A 17,791-nucleotide genomic window follows, 5' to 3' on the forward strand; every position below is an offset into this window, starting at 1 on the left:
GATTTAGATTTAGATTAAATGTATTGTCATTGAGCATGTCACAGGTACAAGCCATGAAATATAGATTGCATCTAACCAGAAGTGCTTTAGCAGTAAGTTAAATAACATGAATAATACAGAACATACAAATATGACTGATGAATAAATATGATATAATATGTATCTACATGAATGATAGACTATATATGTGCAGTAGTGCAAAAGGGATTAAAAGAGATTTACATTTTATACATTTTACAGTTTGTGGGGAATTATTATTTGGGTTGAGCCAATCATATAACCAACTAGATCATATTTCAAGGAATATGACACTGGTGATGAAACATTAAATCCCATAAAGAACATCAAAGTCACAAAAACATTTTGGCCTTAAGCAGACAGACAGTCCAGCCCCTCTATATGAATAACTACAAAAACATCTCAGGGATTTTCAGCCTTATGGACGTGCCTCCTCGGTCCACAGAGCTGCTGTGTGATTGGCTGAGACACGGCTTCAATCGAGGCTCCGCCCACCAGCTTGACAAGCCAGGCCCCGCGCTGTCACACACATTTATACGTGTTGCTTTAAGTCCCAGTGGACAGAGTTTACTCTGACAAACAGCAGCCGAGACTGGAAAGGACCTTCACGGACACAGACACGAGACGGGGTTTCAAAGAGGCGCAAGCTGACTGTAGAAGGAATAGCATCGAAAGGTATGACATGTCTGTATTCTTGTCAGATGTGAAGCATTTTTCATGTGATACCGGCAAAACAGTTTGTGGAGGAGTAAAGAGAGTGATAGAGTAAATATTGTTAGCCTGACAGAGTAAAGATAGCCATGTGTGTAGACAAGTGATGCTGACAATCAAACATGCCGTCCTGTTTGCAGATCTCCAGTGCCAAACTTCACTTCATCTCAAAGAGAAGAGAGGATTCAAGTCAGAGGGAAACATAATTCTTCTTCCACTGTAAATGGACACAGTGAAGCTATCTTAAAGGACATCAATTTCAGACTCACCCTGTGTCCTCTGCTGGATATTCCCTGACTGTATAAAGCACCACAGAGAGCCCCACACAGAGATGGATGTGGCGGCTGATCAGCCACGTTGGATGCACCACCACGCCGTGCTGAACGGGCAGCACCCGGACTCTCACCACCCCGGCTTGGGGCACAACTACATGGAACCCACGGCGCAACTTCTGCCTCCGGATGAGGTGGATGTTTTCTTTAACCACCTGGACTCGGGGAACCCGTACTCTTACAACTCCCCCCGAGCCAGAGTATCCTACAGCCAAGCGCATGGTAAGAGATGCTGATACAGGGCACACAAATTAAAATGTAGACATAAAGTAGTTTCTCCGAATAATGTCTTGGCCTTTATGTTGTGATTTTATTTATCTTACAAAAATATTTCTATTTTAATCTAAGCATCATCAAATGTAGGCTATATGTGACTATTTTTTTTGCAAAGTTTATCAAACTATGAGTTTTGTATAAATATATTGATGACATATTGAGTATTGCTGTATTAGCACACAACCTATTTTTTCTTATTTTTGATAATCTTAAAATGAAATACATAGTCTAAAGTAAAGTTCCATGTGCAAATAGTAATAATTTCTATAGGTTTAATGCTAAACATATGTCAGGAAACAACATAATAAAATAGTCTACAGTTATTTTTGACTGACTTGATAGGCTACACTTTAAAACAAAGAAATTGTGCACATTAACAAGTACCAAACAGCTTCAATAAATGCCTTTGTATTCTGGTTGATCATGTAATTATTATTTTGCTTTTGTGTTTTTCTTCAGCTCGTCTTACGGGGACTCAAGTCTGCCGGCCTCCCATCCTCCACAGCCCGGGCATTTCGTGGCTGGACGGAGGGAAAGCAGCCCTGTCAGGCCTCCACCACCACCACCACAACGCATGGGCCGTCAGCCCCTTCAGCAAGCCCAGCTTGCACCACCCGGGCTCTGCGTCCCCCGGTGGCCTCTCCGCAGTCTACCCGTGCAACAGCACATCAAACACGGTTTCAGCCACCACGCTAACGCCGCCGTCCCACTCCAGCCCTTCCCTGTACACTTTCCCTCCCACACCGCCCAAGGACGTATCCCCGGATCCCGGTGCCGTGTCTCCCTCCGCCAGCAGGATGGACGAGAAGGAATCTATCAAATATCACGTGTCGTTACCGGAGGGGATGAAGATGGAGGGCTCGTCTCCTCTGAGGAGCACCCTGGCCTCCATGGGTGCTCAGACCCCCTCCACCCACCACCCCATACCAACCTATCCCACCTACTCTCTCTCCGCGGCGCACGAGTACGGTGGCAGCCTGTTTCACCACGGCAGCCTGCTTGGAGCTTCACACAGCTTCACACCGAAGCACAAGGGCAAGACACGCACCGGTACCGGTGAGTCTCTTAAAAACAAAGCCCGTTCTCAGATTATTATATAATATAACATTTCGAGACATTAACTTTATATCCTATCATTTGTCTGCTGTCTAATGAGTCAGAGCTAAAGAAAAAAAAAATCATAAACAAGAGGTACTTACTCTCAGGCAGTGTCAAAGTAACTTCATACTTTTTTTTAAATGAAGCTGGCACGGTAATATAGATTAAATCTGTGTATTTGTGCCAAAGGGATAGGTTGTTTTTAAGCGCAACATTTCATCCCTTGCAGTTTTTAAATGACATATTTCTAACAATAATTCACTAATTGTCCATATCTCTGTAAAAGAAGGCTCTCATATCACTTTTTACATATCCTAACACATTGCCACAAAGTGACTCAGTCATAATATAAATATCTATAAGGCTATTATCAAATAAATCTCAATGAGACATAGCTGTTTGAATAAATAAGCTTGACATTTTTGACTATTTGAATAAAGACAGTTATAATTACAAATCAAAAGCCACCAATAATAAAACAAATATTATTTACATAAGTTCCTGTCTGGATACAAAAAAGCCATATTAAACATTTAATAAGCTTGTAAATAAATGTAACCAGAATTGATTTATTCTGCATGTCATAACCTATCTGCTGTTATGCACACATTGTGATAAGATCATTATTTAACTTTGTCACAATTCTGAAATGCCAGACTAATAAAAAATTCATACTAACAGAATAATATCTGAGGACAATTGTACTCTTTCAATTAATGCTATTAGAGGCTTGAACCCTTAATACTCCTCCAACAAAAGAGCAGCTTAGATTATCTCCCCTTATTGAGCATGACTCTGTAACAACACCAGAGCTGCTTCAGAACAGTGAACTGGATCAGGCCCAAAGGTGTGAAAGGATGATCCACAGGTGCACAGTGCCAAAACCTCAGTATTTAGGCTGGCAGTCTTCTCTCTGTTACATCAGACATTAATACGCTGTCCTGATTGTTATTTGATTAGTGCAAGAGACTGCCAACTTAAGCCTGTCTGTGTCTAACCACTTTATAATGATAGCTGACCCAAACTTACCATGAAGAACTTGTTTCTATTCAATTAGAGCTAATGTTTTAATTTCCTGCAACAATTGTTGTTATGACTCTATAATTATAACACAGACTGTTATTGATAGATTGGAAGAAATACTGACCCGCATTCTGAAATGTTTGTTGGAGATTCAGCTCATATATTTTTATAAGATGGTATTAAATTGATTTGATTTAATAACAAACAGTCAATCACCTTTTTTTTCATAGCATGAACCAATGTTTCAACACAGAACTAATTTGAAGATCTTAACTCTGCATCCCCCATTTGAAGTGTTTTTGCCAATACACAATTTTAAGAATCCCTCATACAACTTGTTATTTTTTCTTTAGGGTCAGTGGGTCAACATTTAAAAAATATACTTTATTCTTAACCTAAGGTGCCCTTTGTGCAATTGCAGTAGCTGATGCAGTCTGTAAAAGTGAGCATGAATACACTTTCAAGTTTCTTGTAAAGTGCAAGTAGAAGAACACAAGACAATCATTTGTATCAGCGCAAAAAATGATTACATTTAATTCTTACAAACAAAATTTCCATGTGTGTTATCTTCCTTAGAGGGCCGTGAGTGTGTGAACTGCGGAGCGACCTCTACCCCCTTGTGGAGACGTGACAGCACAGGACACTACCTGTGTAACGCCTGTGGACTGTACCATAAGATGAATGGCCAGAACAGACCTCTCATCAAACCCAAACGCAGGCTGGTCAGTCTCAGTTCATATAATTGTGTGTTTGTGTGTGTGTGTGTGTGTGTGTGTGTGTGTGTGTGTGTGTGTGTGTGTGTGTGTGTGTGTGTGTCTGCATATGCGGAAGTTGCAATAAATAAAAGGAGTGTAATGTGGAGGGAGAGAGGGAGGAGGTTTACAATCGCAGGAAAGTTATATTTTCCCAATCAGTTTCCAGGGATTGTTTTTGTGGCTCACCTCTGGCTCCTTCAGACGAGGCTGTTAACACAAAGGGACTATCTGTGTTGTTACTGTTATCATTATTACTGCTGCTTCTGATACTGTCATTGATAGCAAAGCCAGCACCCTATCCTTACAAACAACACAAGGCCACCCTCTCACTTATGTTTCATATACTGTGATATTGAGTTTTTCTCTTCAATCAAAGGTATTTATTTATGGAATATATTTTTCAGGAATAGAAAATGTACTGTCTCTGATGGAAGACTATTAAGAAGCCATTGGATTATGTGAGCTTATGTGATCACAAAGCTTGTAGCTCTATGGGTGTTTTGGAAATACTGGGTTTTTAAAGGACAGTTACTGTTTTTGTAAAGGGAGAGAACAAATTTGTAACTATTTTAAGTCACATGTCCCATGATGACCTTCTCAATGCAAAAATGTTGCTGTGCCAGTGAGCCCAAACTTTATGTCACACTCATCCTACTAAAAGCTTTAAAACTTTGAAACTCAAGCAACTGTGCAGCAATGCAATACCAGTTTAGTGGAATGGAAATATATCGAAGTTAAATTTAATATTAATAAAATATTTGGACGCTAAGTAGCCTATCAAATAAATTATAAAATAATTGGAAGTAATTTACATTGCTTTATTACTTGGATATTTTCAGGGTATATGAATGTGAAGATAATAAACATAAATAACCATTTCTACCAAATGCCTATTATCATTAAAAGTCCAAGTTAAAGCAATATATTTGCAGCTTTAATGTATTCATGTAAATGTGAAGCAGTTGCGCTTGTGTCGGTGTAATGCAGCAGAAAGCAGAAGAAAGTAAGAGAACGTGTATTTTCAGAGTGATGGCTTTATTAACATTGCACGGAATGAGCTCGGGTGGAAAGTGGTGTATTTTTCATTTTGAAAGAAACTTAGAAGAATGTGGAAGGATGGCGAGAAAAAGGGAATGAGCAAACCCAGATTTACTTGGATTAGAATCTGTAGTTTTTAATCAGAATAGGACTGTTTCATTAAAATGCACGCGCAGAAAAAGTGCGTCACTTCACACTTATGCCTACAGAGAGGAACTATGCTATTCAAGAAAAGAGTCCGGCAATATAATAATCCATTATTAATTGTGATAACTACATAGAAGTAAACACAGAACGTGCTTCAAGTGAAATTACTCAAAGAGTCTGTGTTTCACGCACGCGGGCCGTTCTCGATGCAGACCCGCGAACACCTGCCCGCCTCACAGAAAATACACGAGCGTTCATACCAGCCTCTATCGCCTACTTGTTCACTCTGTCATGTACCAGGCTGGTTTCCGTACGGCTCGGTGGGCCCGGAGCTCGCTGTGTTCAGAAGCAGCAGCTTCCACTTGTTTCCTCTCCGGATGTGTGACCGGTCCAGATAAAGCAGCGGGACCAGCGCCTGTTTCCTGCTGCGGCCTCCACGCTCCTACAGACTCTTTTTACACTGTGGTCAAGCGTTCAGTCCGTGAGAGAGAAAGTACAGAGTGAACAGAAGGAAAAAAGACGATAGGGAAAGTTATGGAAGCTGATGTATGACCTAACTCGACAAATATGGGCACAGTGGTGTGATTTTTTTGAGTAGCCTAATAATAGACAAAAAAGCAGGTCATTTATTTAAGGTGTTAACAATGTGGGAGAATACTGGTAGATTAGAAAAATAAAAATGTTGAATTTCACATTTAAAAATCATTTTTATGCTTATAAATTTAAGACACCAACAAAAAGCTGTCAACAAGACATTTTAGCAACAATTAACCAACAGGTTGGTTATTTATTCTAATCTGTATACCAGTTTGTTGTGCCACCAATATTCCCATTGTAAGACAGTGACATGAATCTCATACATACTGGAAAATATGACCGGGTTCATTCTTAAACTGCCTTGTTTTGTGTCTACTTGTGCTGCTGAGGTCTAATTAAAGCTTCATTCATGTTTCTCCACAGTCTGCAGCCAGACGAGCGGGCACCTGTTGTGCTAACTGTCAGACGACTACCACCACGCTCTGGAGGCGCAATGCAAATGGAGACCCGGTGTGCAATGCCTGCGGCCTCTACTACAAACTGCATAATGTAAGTGTTTAACTGCTGATAGCTGGGCTGGGCCTGTACAAAGCCGGCAGGGTCAAGTAGACAGGAAGCATAAGCAGGCAGGTTACACTGATTGTTGAGGGATAATTGAGGCATCAAGGAGAGAGAGAGTGAGAGAGAGGGACACTGTTGGACCGGTTGGTGTTTTCTTTCTTTGTGCTTTATTGTTTCCATGGGAGGCGTAATCCCCTAGAGAGTCATAGTGGTTGGACTGCTGTTAAGTGGGACTGAAACAAGAGCAGTCTACTTATGAATAGCATCAAAACTGGAGGCACTGAAATAGATTGTAGGTAGTCGAGATTCGTACTTGCAAAGGATGAAACTGGAAACATTTCCTGTATTTCTCAAGACAAAGAAAAAAAGCATCAATTAACTTGTTCTGTTAACAAGATCTGCTGTGTAGCCAAAGACTGGTGTGTGACATTATCCCACCCATAGATCTATATATATATTGTTAAACTACTATAAAGCAAAATAGTGGCATGCACATCCAAATCCTAAAGTGCTTGGTGCTGGACAGGGACAACAATGTAAAATGAGAAGATAAAGTCTACACACCAAAGGCAGAGGAGCAGCTTTTGGTGTGCAGACTTTATCTTCTCTAAAAATGATTCTAAGTTATGATTGAACAATTTGCAATCAACAACATAAATTAGTCTTTGACAAATGCAATATTCAAAACACTTTAGTAAAGTTTGCTTTACAGTAAAGTGCCTAGGTTTTTATTTTTTTTAATTTACTGAATGTCTGCAACAAAAACATTAATATACTGGTAGGACGATTTTTAAGATTTCCATCCTTGGTAGGAACCAATGTGCTTGAGATTGAGGTAGTGAAACTGGGATGATGAAGGTTTGACTGATGAGGTTGGTTGTGGCTTGTCATTGGATTAGATCAAAATAATAAAAAAGTACTAAATTAACAGCCTTTTGCTGCAAAGATGTAACAAACTTAAAAAAAACAGATATTCCTTTTAAAATTTACAGTTTACATTGCACATACTTGTTCTGAACTTTAACTGGTCACTCACATCCTCACTTTCCCCCCTCCTCACAGGTGAACCGGCCTCTTACCATGAAAAAGGAAGGAATACAGACGCGCAACCGAAAAATGTCAAACAAATCCAAAAAGAGCAAGCGATTCAATGACAGCTACGAGGAGTATTCTAAAAGCCTGCATGACAAGAGCTCTCACTTCAGCGCTGCCTCTCTGGCCGGACACATGTCCATGGGCCACCTGCCACCATTCAGCCACACTGGACACATGCTCCCTACCCCCACCCCCCTACACCCATCTTTTGGGCACCCGCACCACTCAAACATGGTTACGGCCATGGGCTGAGAGTGAGCGGAGAGGTATTCAAACATAAGAACGCTGGGGAACTTTCTGTTTGAGAACAGATGCATTGTGGGAGGAAAGGACCTGTTTACTCCTTATCTATTGGTACCTATTATGTTGGAGGAAGACAGAGAGAGACTCTCCTTCCTATCAGCCGGGCACACACGTACACACAAATATGTAATTGCACCTCGTAGTTCTTTACCACTGCAGTGTGGTTCATTATGTGCTCAACAGGTTTATTATAACTGTGAATATTGTAAATATGTAAGTCTGAAGGGGACGTCCCAGACTGAGCCACTTCAGAAGTTAAAATATGCTGGATTTTTTTTTTCTTTGCTTATGGACAATTTTAAAGAAATTTTCACAAAGAAAAAAGCAAACACAATTTCAGATTTATGATTCCAAATTTGATGACACTTTTTATTATAATTATTGTTATTATTATAATAATTATTATTGTTAATAAGATAATTTATTTTCACTGCCTTTTTGTCTTTGACTATATCACATGATATTGATCCTGTTACAACAGTTAAGAATATATTTTTAGCTGAAGCGCTTTCTCTGAGCTGTTCAACATTTATACTCACAAGAAATAAAAAGATCAACTTCATTATCCCTTCTGCTCCTTCTATTTAATATCCAGTATTTAATAAAAACATACTTATAACAACAACAACAGATGCAGTAATTCATATGTTGTCTTCTAATGCAACATGGTGCCATGTAGAACTTGAGAATCATAACAATACCTTTCACTAACACAGTTTTAGACAATCAGTTAAACACAGGCCAAAAAGTTCAGTTACTCCTCTTTGTTTTCTTGTGTAGTTAAAAGAACTGTCTATGGTTAATCTTCTGTGCATTAAACATTCTTTTGCTTTCCATGAATCCCTGTCCATCTCTGAGTGACAAATTAAAGGAAGAGAGCATTCCCAGAAACACTTGCTTTCTCTAACAAGAAGGGTTATTAACGCTCGCTTGTTTGCACAATTGGTAGCTTAGCTTAGCATAAAGACAGAAACCAGGGGAATAGTCAAAGTGTTACAAAATCAAAACATTCCACACCTATAGCTTCCTTCCTGTGATATTAATGAATCCCAGAAGGTTCTGCGTTAGTCAAAGTCCTAGCCCTGCACATATATCGCCTGAAACCAAACTGTTTTCACCGTAACTTAAAACTGAAAACAAATGGAAAAGCATTACAGTTTAGTTTAGTTTAGTTTAGTTTAGTTTATTTATCATGCATTGTGTCATGCACCGAAAAGGTGCCCAGCCTATATGGACTTACAAGATACTACAAAAACAAAACAAAATGGGAGCAACAACATAAGATGAGAAAGAAAAAAGAAGAGCAGTTACAATACTGCACATGTCCAGCAATGACCTAAAGTAATTAGAAAGCATAGTGGTAAACTTCAGACATTTCATAGTGGCAATAACTAAATCAGACATACAGTGTCAGACATTACACGTGCTCACAATGTTTTAATGGAAAGAACCTGGCGAGCTGCTTCCAGACTTTTTGCTAAACTTAGCTAACTGGTTAGCTTTATATTAACCAGACAGACTTGAGTCAGTCTTGGTTACTTAAAATGTTGATTAATTAATGACAAATTTTGGGTTATCAGCAACAAATCTGCACGAGGTGCTGATGTTGACAAATTTGGACGTCTTCGCAGCTTCACAGGAAAATACTCTATAAAATGACTTATGATCAACACTTCTGCTATCCGTTCACAGTCATGCTCACTGATTGCTCACTCCAAGAGCAATAAATCTGTTGGCCGTTCCAAACTGCCCCTGCTCATTGACAATAAATAAAAACTGTGTAAAGTGGCAGTGATGACTGAGAAAACTTAGTACACTTTGGATTCTAAGATATTCCACTTTGATTACAATTGAATTCAGCTGAGACTTCAACAGACAACATCTTTCCATCTTTAATTTATGAAACCGTTAATAAACACATGTTGATTGTCTAACTAGGGTAGAGAGAGGCTTTTGTAACACTCTGCATAAGAGGTCCTATCATCATCTTTCAGGTCAAGCTTTGTAGCAACTCTCTTCAGCACAATTTCAATGCATTGACCGCCCTAACCCTTGTTGACATGAAGGATCACTTTCTAATGAACAGGTTACTTCACTGAGAGCTGGAGATTAGTGCTGAGACCGAAACTGAGCAGGCTGAGCCATATGTTCCTACAATTACTTAACCAGTCACATCTGCTCATTAGATAATACTCTTATGAATTTGGCCTTCTTATTTTCAGCCTGTTACATGATGCTGCTCTAACAGAGAAATAAGACATTTCATATTACTACTGTCAAATATCACTGCTAACCCCATTTGCTACGTATACATTTTTAATAGGATTTTTGTCAGTAGTTAGTAAAAAGTAATTCATCAGTAAAAGGGTCAAAGTTAAACTCTTACTGCAAAAACTCAAAATATATGTTGCATCTTCTTACTGAATAGCATCTTAAAAACTACTGTAATTTTGTCAGGGAAAAACTTAAAATTTCAAATATTTCTTACACAAATTTAAGGCCAGAAATGTTCATTTCTAGAAAAGCATAAAAAAATGGAAACCAAAATGATCTTGCAGGGTAAATGTTTAAAATAATACAGTAATGTTTGGGAAATTATAAGCTATTCCAAGGGTTAGGCAGAGAAAAATTATATTGAGCATATAGATGGCTCTTGTGTGAGAAATGCAACTCCTTCCACCACCTTAAAAAACTAACTAACAGCTCTGGATGATGGGAGGGTCCCTTTAGAGGATGTCTATGCACAGGGCCCAGAACTTTTTTGCTACACCCTGGCTCTTATGTAAACGATACAGTCTGTGAGTGAAGTAAGCCTTGAGTCATTGCTGACCAGAGGTTAGGGTCAGCCCAAGTGCAGCATGCAGCCTCCTCTCAAGTCTTTCCTGACCTTTAACCCTAGAAGCACTTACTCTGTCAGTCTATGAAACCCCCACACACACTGCACTCGGGTTTGTTCACTGACCCTTGATGAAAATAAAATCAACCTTCCTCATAAAGAGGAGATAAAACACAACCAAGGAATATGAGTAAGGTCCTTTCGAGGTAAACCCCCCTGAGGATCTTTGTAAAGAAGGAGTTCAGGGACTGGGTGGGCATCCTAAATCAGCTCACTGCTGAGATTTAGAGCTCCCACCTTTGTACAGGCACCCTCTCTTACATGAGTGTTTGTTTTTCTACCAAACTCAATTAAAGGAATCAAAAACAAGCCCAAAGTGAGTTCAGAGGAATGAGTTAGCAGTAAGATGGAGATAAAGGAGATGAAAGGAGGAAGGAGCAAATTTCTTACGAGTCTAGAGCTCTAATAACGACAAAGAGGAGCAGTGTCTATTAAGAGGGGGAGAAAGCTACGTACATATGGAAACATGTAAGGTATGTAAAAAACTATTGTACCAAAAATCATGAATTAAGACATACCAATTTAAAAAAGTTTCACATTTTTACTTTTACACACTTTTGGATTTCCTGGCAAGGCACAGATTAGAGAATAACTGAGAATGGGAGCAAAATCGGTATTTCCTGGAGTGCTCACTTGAAGCTGGCTAAAGACACCCTATTAAACCCCATGTTAAAATTCACCATTTGTACAGAGAAAAAAAGCGTTTTGATCTCTATACCTCTTTTCTTAACTTTTATTAACCATACAGGGGGTTCATTTTAAAAAAACAAACTCTTGATTGTGTTTCAGCTACAAAGTGATGCATAATTAGCCATAATTAGGGGCATGGTGCATCTTACTAATGGGTGTGTTCTGGCTGTTTACCAGGCGACAAGTCTATGACCTTGATTCCATCTTTATGCCGGTTCATAAATGAATTGCCCAGGACACCAGGCTTCACTTAATTCAAGTAGTGATCAGTAACTTCACTGAGGAGGTACAGTCATTCGTTTAAATGTGACACTCAATCAGACTGTCCCCACAACATGCTTCAGCAGATACAAAAAAGGATGTCATTGAAACACTGACCTGAAAGAATTATTTGCAACCCCAACAAGTACATACATACTCCTGCCCATTACTATATCATTACAAACATGGTTGCTGTGTTGTAGAACTGTCCATGTGTATTGCACCATCTGTATGACTCATAGACGGTATAAAAATGGACGTAGTATCCGTGACGTCACCCATCTGTTCCTGAGCGCTGTTTTGAAGCCAATCGACGGCGGCAGCCATATTGGAAATGCGGAACTCAACCAGGCAGAGTGTGGCGTAAAGGGGCGGAGTTTGAGCCTCCTAGCCAACAGCTATGTGTTCCCATCTGGGAGTCAAGCCAGTCATGTCCTTATTTGGGCAAAAACTTGTAATCTTAATATCTCCTGAACCGTCGCGTTAGAAAAAAATTCACAGTGTGTGCCGCTAGAGAGATTAGCTTCGTAGAGCCAAGCCGTTTTTTGAACCAGGCTGTCTTCTTTTTTGAATTGGTGTCTATGTGGTTTCCGGTGTTTCTGCAGCCAGCCTCAAGTGGATTCTCGATGAACTGCAGTTTATAACACTTCCGCATGGGCTTCATAGTTTGAGACCGGAGGTTGCCGCTTGGTATGACTTCATGACCAATATTACTAAAAACAAATCTACTGACTCTACACATCCTATGAGTATCCTAAAGACAGAGCCCAAAAGCCCCTGTGTTGCCGTCATTTAATCTAAACAACACAGTACCACACTGCTCGCTCCTGGATGACAGGGGTTGTCAGACATGTCCATTTTGCACCACTAGGACTCACTGGGGCAAACTTCAGTGAGATCTGGGTTTGATACACAGAGGTGTTGTCTCTTCTGGGATCTCAAGAGAGAAGAAAGAGAAAGAGAGGGCTACTATCGTCCATCCTCGTAATGTGTGATAGAATCAGCTGTGTCCCTGAGGAGAAATAAACAAGACATCACTGACAAAACTCTCATATCCACAGGGACAAACTGACATACTCTGACTGGGGCCAAACAGTTATACAGAGATATCATATTGTAGTACATAGAGATAAAGATATGATGTATCACAGTTTTTCCTTAAAAGGTACTGAGGATATTATGGTTCACCTCTAAAATGAGAGATATGATAAATACATGGACCAATGAGAGATAAAAGTTCCTCCAGTTATGAAAAAAGCAAATGAGGAAAGGGAAGACTTAAAGGTGAAAGTTGTTAGGGTGATTAAAACATAAAGGAGTGATTTAGGCACATTTGTCCCCATGCAACAATGCTTGAGAAGGTATATGCAAACTGAACAGGCACACAAACTGTGAAGGTAGAACATGCTGATACACAGCACATTCTCCCTGAAAAGTGGGACACCTTCCAACCACCTGATCCACATCAACTGACAAGTCCCTTTCAAACTGCTTTTCTTTCTGTGGCGGACAAATTCATCCCTCTTGTCTCCAAACAATCACCTCTTTTCTTCGGTCGGGTGCACCAATGAAAGAAAGAGGGAGGGTCCAGCAGAGAGCTATGGAGACAGAGCTCTGGTGCCACAGTACTACACTGTAGCACAAGGCTAACGTCCTGTGTGTTGGGGCCCCAGGGACTGGGCGTCTGGGCCCCCCTATCTTACAATACACTTGACAAAAAAGCCCAGGGCTCAGCCCTCAGGAAATCTGAGAGGCGGAGTATCTAGGCTGGGAGCGTAGGACAGAAAGGAGGAGGGACAAAACATGTCAGGTACATTTCACCTTCACAGGCCCATTTACTGTATGTCTGCAAGTTTGATTGAATTACTACTATTTACTACACATGTAACACCCAGCTGTTATATGCATGACTCTGATTGGTCATCACTTCTTGACAATGGTTATTGGTTCTAAGTAGTAAAGGGGGCGCTAAAGGCAACCTCTGATAATACACATCACGCACATCAAATTAATCCGCAGAATGGGGCACTCAGAGTTAGCTGCCAATGACTTACTGCAGAGGAAGAGACACTAGAAGGAGACTTCACACACACACACACACACACACACACACACACACACACACACACACACACACACACACACACACACACACACACACAGTAGTCTCTACACACCATTGTTCCATCTGGTTGTGTTATCTCAAATGTAATTCCAACTACATTCCACACCTTTTCACTATCTACAACTATTTAAATGTTATCATCCACTTGCACCCCAGAGCCATAAATATGCCACATCTCCAGTGGGTATAAATCAACAGGATTGGCTTCCCATTTGGTTAACTTTGACATCACTTCAGATTTTTGTACCCCAAATAAATCTGAAAGCCATGAGCAGGGACGCTTGAGAGATTATAGTCATTGCTTGGGATTTATTCTGGAGGCAGAGTGTCTCTGCTGTTAATGTTGTCTCTCAGCTGACCTGACAGTGACCTGCAGAGCTACAACAGATCAGTGCAGAGGCCCTCTCTCTTCTTGGAGAAACATTACTGGAGAGAAAGAGAAGAAGGTGAAAAAAAAGAGAAACATGCACTACCAAGAGAGATATTGCTCCGCGAAATAACAATCAGATGAGAGAGGACTCGATGAAAGATGGTCAGGGGAAGCCGTGACAGGAGTAAGAGCAAGTTTATGAACGAAGGAGGAGCACTTTGGGGCGTGTGTTTGTTGATCTAAGTGATCAGGTTGTCTTGAGCAGAGCTGAACAGCACCAGAGTCTCAGTATTGAAGCCAGCCACAGCACACAGCTCGTATGTTGCAACTCAAGCTATTTCTTACAGCATTCACCTTCCCCCTCAGCAGATCCAAGCTCTGATATCTCAGTCAGTGTGCTGGAAATGACTGCAGTCAAAACTGATAATGAGCTAAATATGCAAAACTGGACAGGCATGCACCGACACACGAACTCACACACAAACACAAGATTACACACACAAATCCAGTAAGCTTTGATTCTTCTTCATAAGACTTTAATCGTAAAAGTGTCATGATGTGTCATTTGTGCTCCTTTTTCTTTCTCCTCACATCTCCCCTTCTCTTCGCTATTTTTTCAATTTGAACTGATTGACTTTTTGACGAGTACACCTCTTATCAGCCTCCACCATCAAGCTGCTTTTCATTTCCTCTCCTTTTTATTGCTTTTCCCTCTCTTTTTTTCTAATTTGTGTGGTGTGCTTCTTTAACCCTTCCCCCGCCCTGCTGAGCACCCCAGTGTCTGACATTAATCGACCCATTTACCCTGAGATTTTTTCAAACTTTTTTTTGTTGGTAAAAATCTGTTTTCATGTTTGACTAATCCGCATGTTTACATACAAGTGATCTGGATTTGCTTGTCAAGAACTTAACACAAGTTTCACACACCTTGGTGGGGTGGAAATTGGGCCATGAGAAACTGGAGACATGGATGCGAGCACTAAGAGAAAAAGAGACAGAGAGGGAAAAAAAGGAAGGACAGTGGCAGACACGGATCCGCTTCACATGTTGAGTCTGCTTCATAACCCCGCAGCAACCCCCCCTCCTAACTATCCCACCACCCTGTGTAACCATTTCCACACAGCCTCCTTCACATCTTTAATTTCACTGCTTTTGTTGCTGTGGACGCAACACCCCGCTGTATTGTTGTATTGTCCTGTATACAGCTCTACGATGAGGCTGTTTTGTCACCTGCAGAAGAGTCGTTAAGTGCACACAGAAATCACTGCAGGCATACACAGCTGGTACAACTCTATGAGCATGTACACAATGTGAGTTTCCTAAACAGTTTAACCCCATTTGGCCAGTCATTCTGTCAAATGGAGGCATGCAAACACACAGAGAAACATACACACGCATACACACAGGCTCAGCTGCTTAGATTTACTGACATTATGTGTATGACTTAATAATTCACTACTAATTTCAAAAAAATTAAATGCCTCAGAAATTTAATTTCCTATTCGAACACATTAAAAACAATTATATTTGTGAAACAAAAACGCACACTGATTGCATAGGAATCACTCTGCCAACTAGTGTTTAGGCAGAGCATTGCAGAGTTAAGCAGATACTCTAATGCACAATATGTTGTACTAACAATAGTGTCTGTTAAAAGTCGAGTAAAAGAAAGTAAAAAGAAGAAGGCAAGGAAGTCTGTGTTTGGGGAGGTTTGCTCATATGAGTTAGAGAACTTGTTGTGTTATTGATTAGATCTACTCTACTGTAAGTTACCACAATGGACCTCTAAACAGTTCTTGAGTAATTGGTTTCCTGTTATTTTATTACAGAGGTGGGCTTCATTTTTTTTGTCATTCAAATTTTTATTGCATTTTTTCAGTATTTCTTTGTTCACCACAAGTTGACAAATTATATTTAACTTAAACAAAACCAACAAAGAAAAAAAATAAATAAATAATAATAATAATAAATACAAAGATAATAATAAAATAGCATTCCTAATTTTCTCTGTGATGTTTAGAGGTTAACATATATAGTATTTTATGTCACAATATTACATTTCATAATAATACATGACGTTCATCAGAAAAAGGGGACAAATTAATTGCACATCGTATACCATAATCACCTTCTCCAATCATTTCCAGATAAGGACCCCATTGCAGAGTTAAGCAGATGCTCTAATGTACAATATGTAGTACTAACAATAGCGTCTGCTAAAAGTTGAGTAAAAGAAAGTAAAAAGAAAAAGGCAAGGAAGTCTGTGTTTGGGGAGGTTTGGTCATATGAGTTAGAGATCTTGTTGCGTTATGGATTAGATCTACTCTACTGTAAGTGTTATCTTACCACAATGGACCTCTAAACATTTCTTGAGTAATTGATTTCCTGTGATTTTATTGCAGAGGTGGGTTTAATTTAAATGTTGGTCACAAAAACCAAGGTTTGGTTCATACAAAAATCCAAACTTTCTCAGGTACAGATTTAGCCTAATGGTGAAGTAGCAAGTGGCCCGTTCTCCAGAAGTCATTCCCCCACTCTCTCTCCCGGTGTCCTGCTCTATTCACTATCCTCTCCTCTCTTATTAAAGGTGTAAAAGCCCAAAAATATAGCTTTAAAAAACCCAACAACTTCCTCAAATCTATTTTAAACCTCAGTTCCCTTGGGAAATTAGTCCTTCCCTGGTTTGAGGTACACTTAGATTCTGCGTGAATCTTCCATCCATCCATTATCTTGACCACTTATCCCGTTAGGGGTCACTGGAGCCTCTCCCAGCTGGCTTCGGGTGGAAGGCAGGGTACACCCTGGACAGGTCGCCAACCTATCAAAGGGCTAACACAGAGAGACAGACAACCATTCAAACACACAGTCACACCTACGGGCAATTTAGAGTGACCAATCAACCTGGTGAGCATGTTTTTGGACTGTGGGAGGAAGCCGGAGTACCCAGAGAGAACCCACGCATGCACGGGGAGAACATGCAAACTCCACACAGAAAGGCACCTGCCCGGCCAGGGATTCGAACCAGGAACCTTCTAGCTGTCTTTAGTCTTGTCCACTTTAAATGGTCTTACAAGAGAGAAAGAAATTAATTTTTTTCCAGAGGATGGTGTACACATGACAGGCCAAAATGGTTTTTAGTAGCCTGTGCTATCAGTGCCTAAATAAAACCATCAATAATTCAAGAAATAAGTAAAGTGCAGAAATACATATTTAAGGCACATTTGTATGCATGTGCTCCAAATTATTCATCAGAATGTCTCTTTGTAGCAGCAATAATGAAACAAATTATAGGCATTGCCTGAAAAATGACAGTTTAGTAAAGGCAAAATGGAAGGACCTTGTAAATGAAATCCATGATGAAAATCAGAAATCAGCTCTTTGTTTTTAAAAAAAGATGAGAGAAATGGGAGAGATACACAAGTAGCAATGCTTCAAATGATTCACTGGTTATAAGTGAGAAATAAGTAGGCAGTAGTACATGTTCTTCATTTTATTAAATGCTCTATTTATTTTGTATCTTTAACGCTTGCTTCTCTCCTCTTTTCAACACTTAAT

At 40.0% G+C, this 17,791-nt stretch overlaps 1 protein-coding gene across 1 annotated transcript; it reads left to right on the forward strand.

Annotated features, from left to right (window-relative positions):
* Positions 1 to 588: 588 nt before the first annotated feature.
* gata2b (GATA binding protein 2b) lies at positions 589 to 8,699 on the forward strand. Its single transcript, XM_034688760.1, has 6 exons — positions 589 to 693; positions 870 to 1,283; positions 1,797 to 2,393; positions 4,035 to 4,180; positions 6,359 to 6,484; positions 7,559 to 8,699. The coding sequence occupies exons 2-6, from the start codon at positions 1,061 to 1,063 to the stop codon at positions 7,841 to 7,843; spliced, it is 1,377 nt and encodes a 458-aa protein (XP_034544651.1). The 5' UTR covers positions 589 to 693; positions 870 to 1,060; the 3' UTR covers positions 7,844 to 8,699.
* Positions 8,700 to 17,791: the final 9,092 nt, after the last annotated feature.

The sequence above is a fragment of the Notolabrus celidotus genome, chromosome 1 (assembly GCF_009762535.1).
Source record: "Notolabrus celidotus isolate fNotCel1 chromosome 1, fNotCel1.pri, whole genome shotgun sequence".
NCBI classification, from domain to species: Eukaryota; Metazoa; Chordata; class Actinopteri; order Labriformes; family Labridae; genus Notolabrus; species Notolabrus celidotus.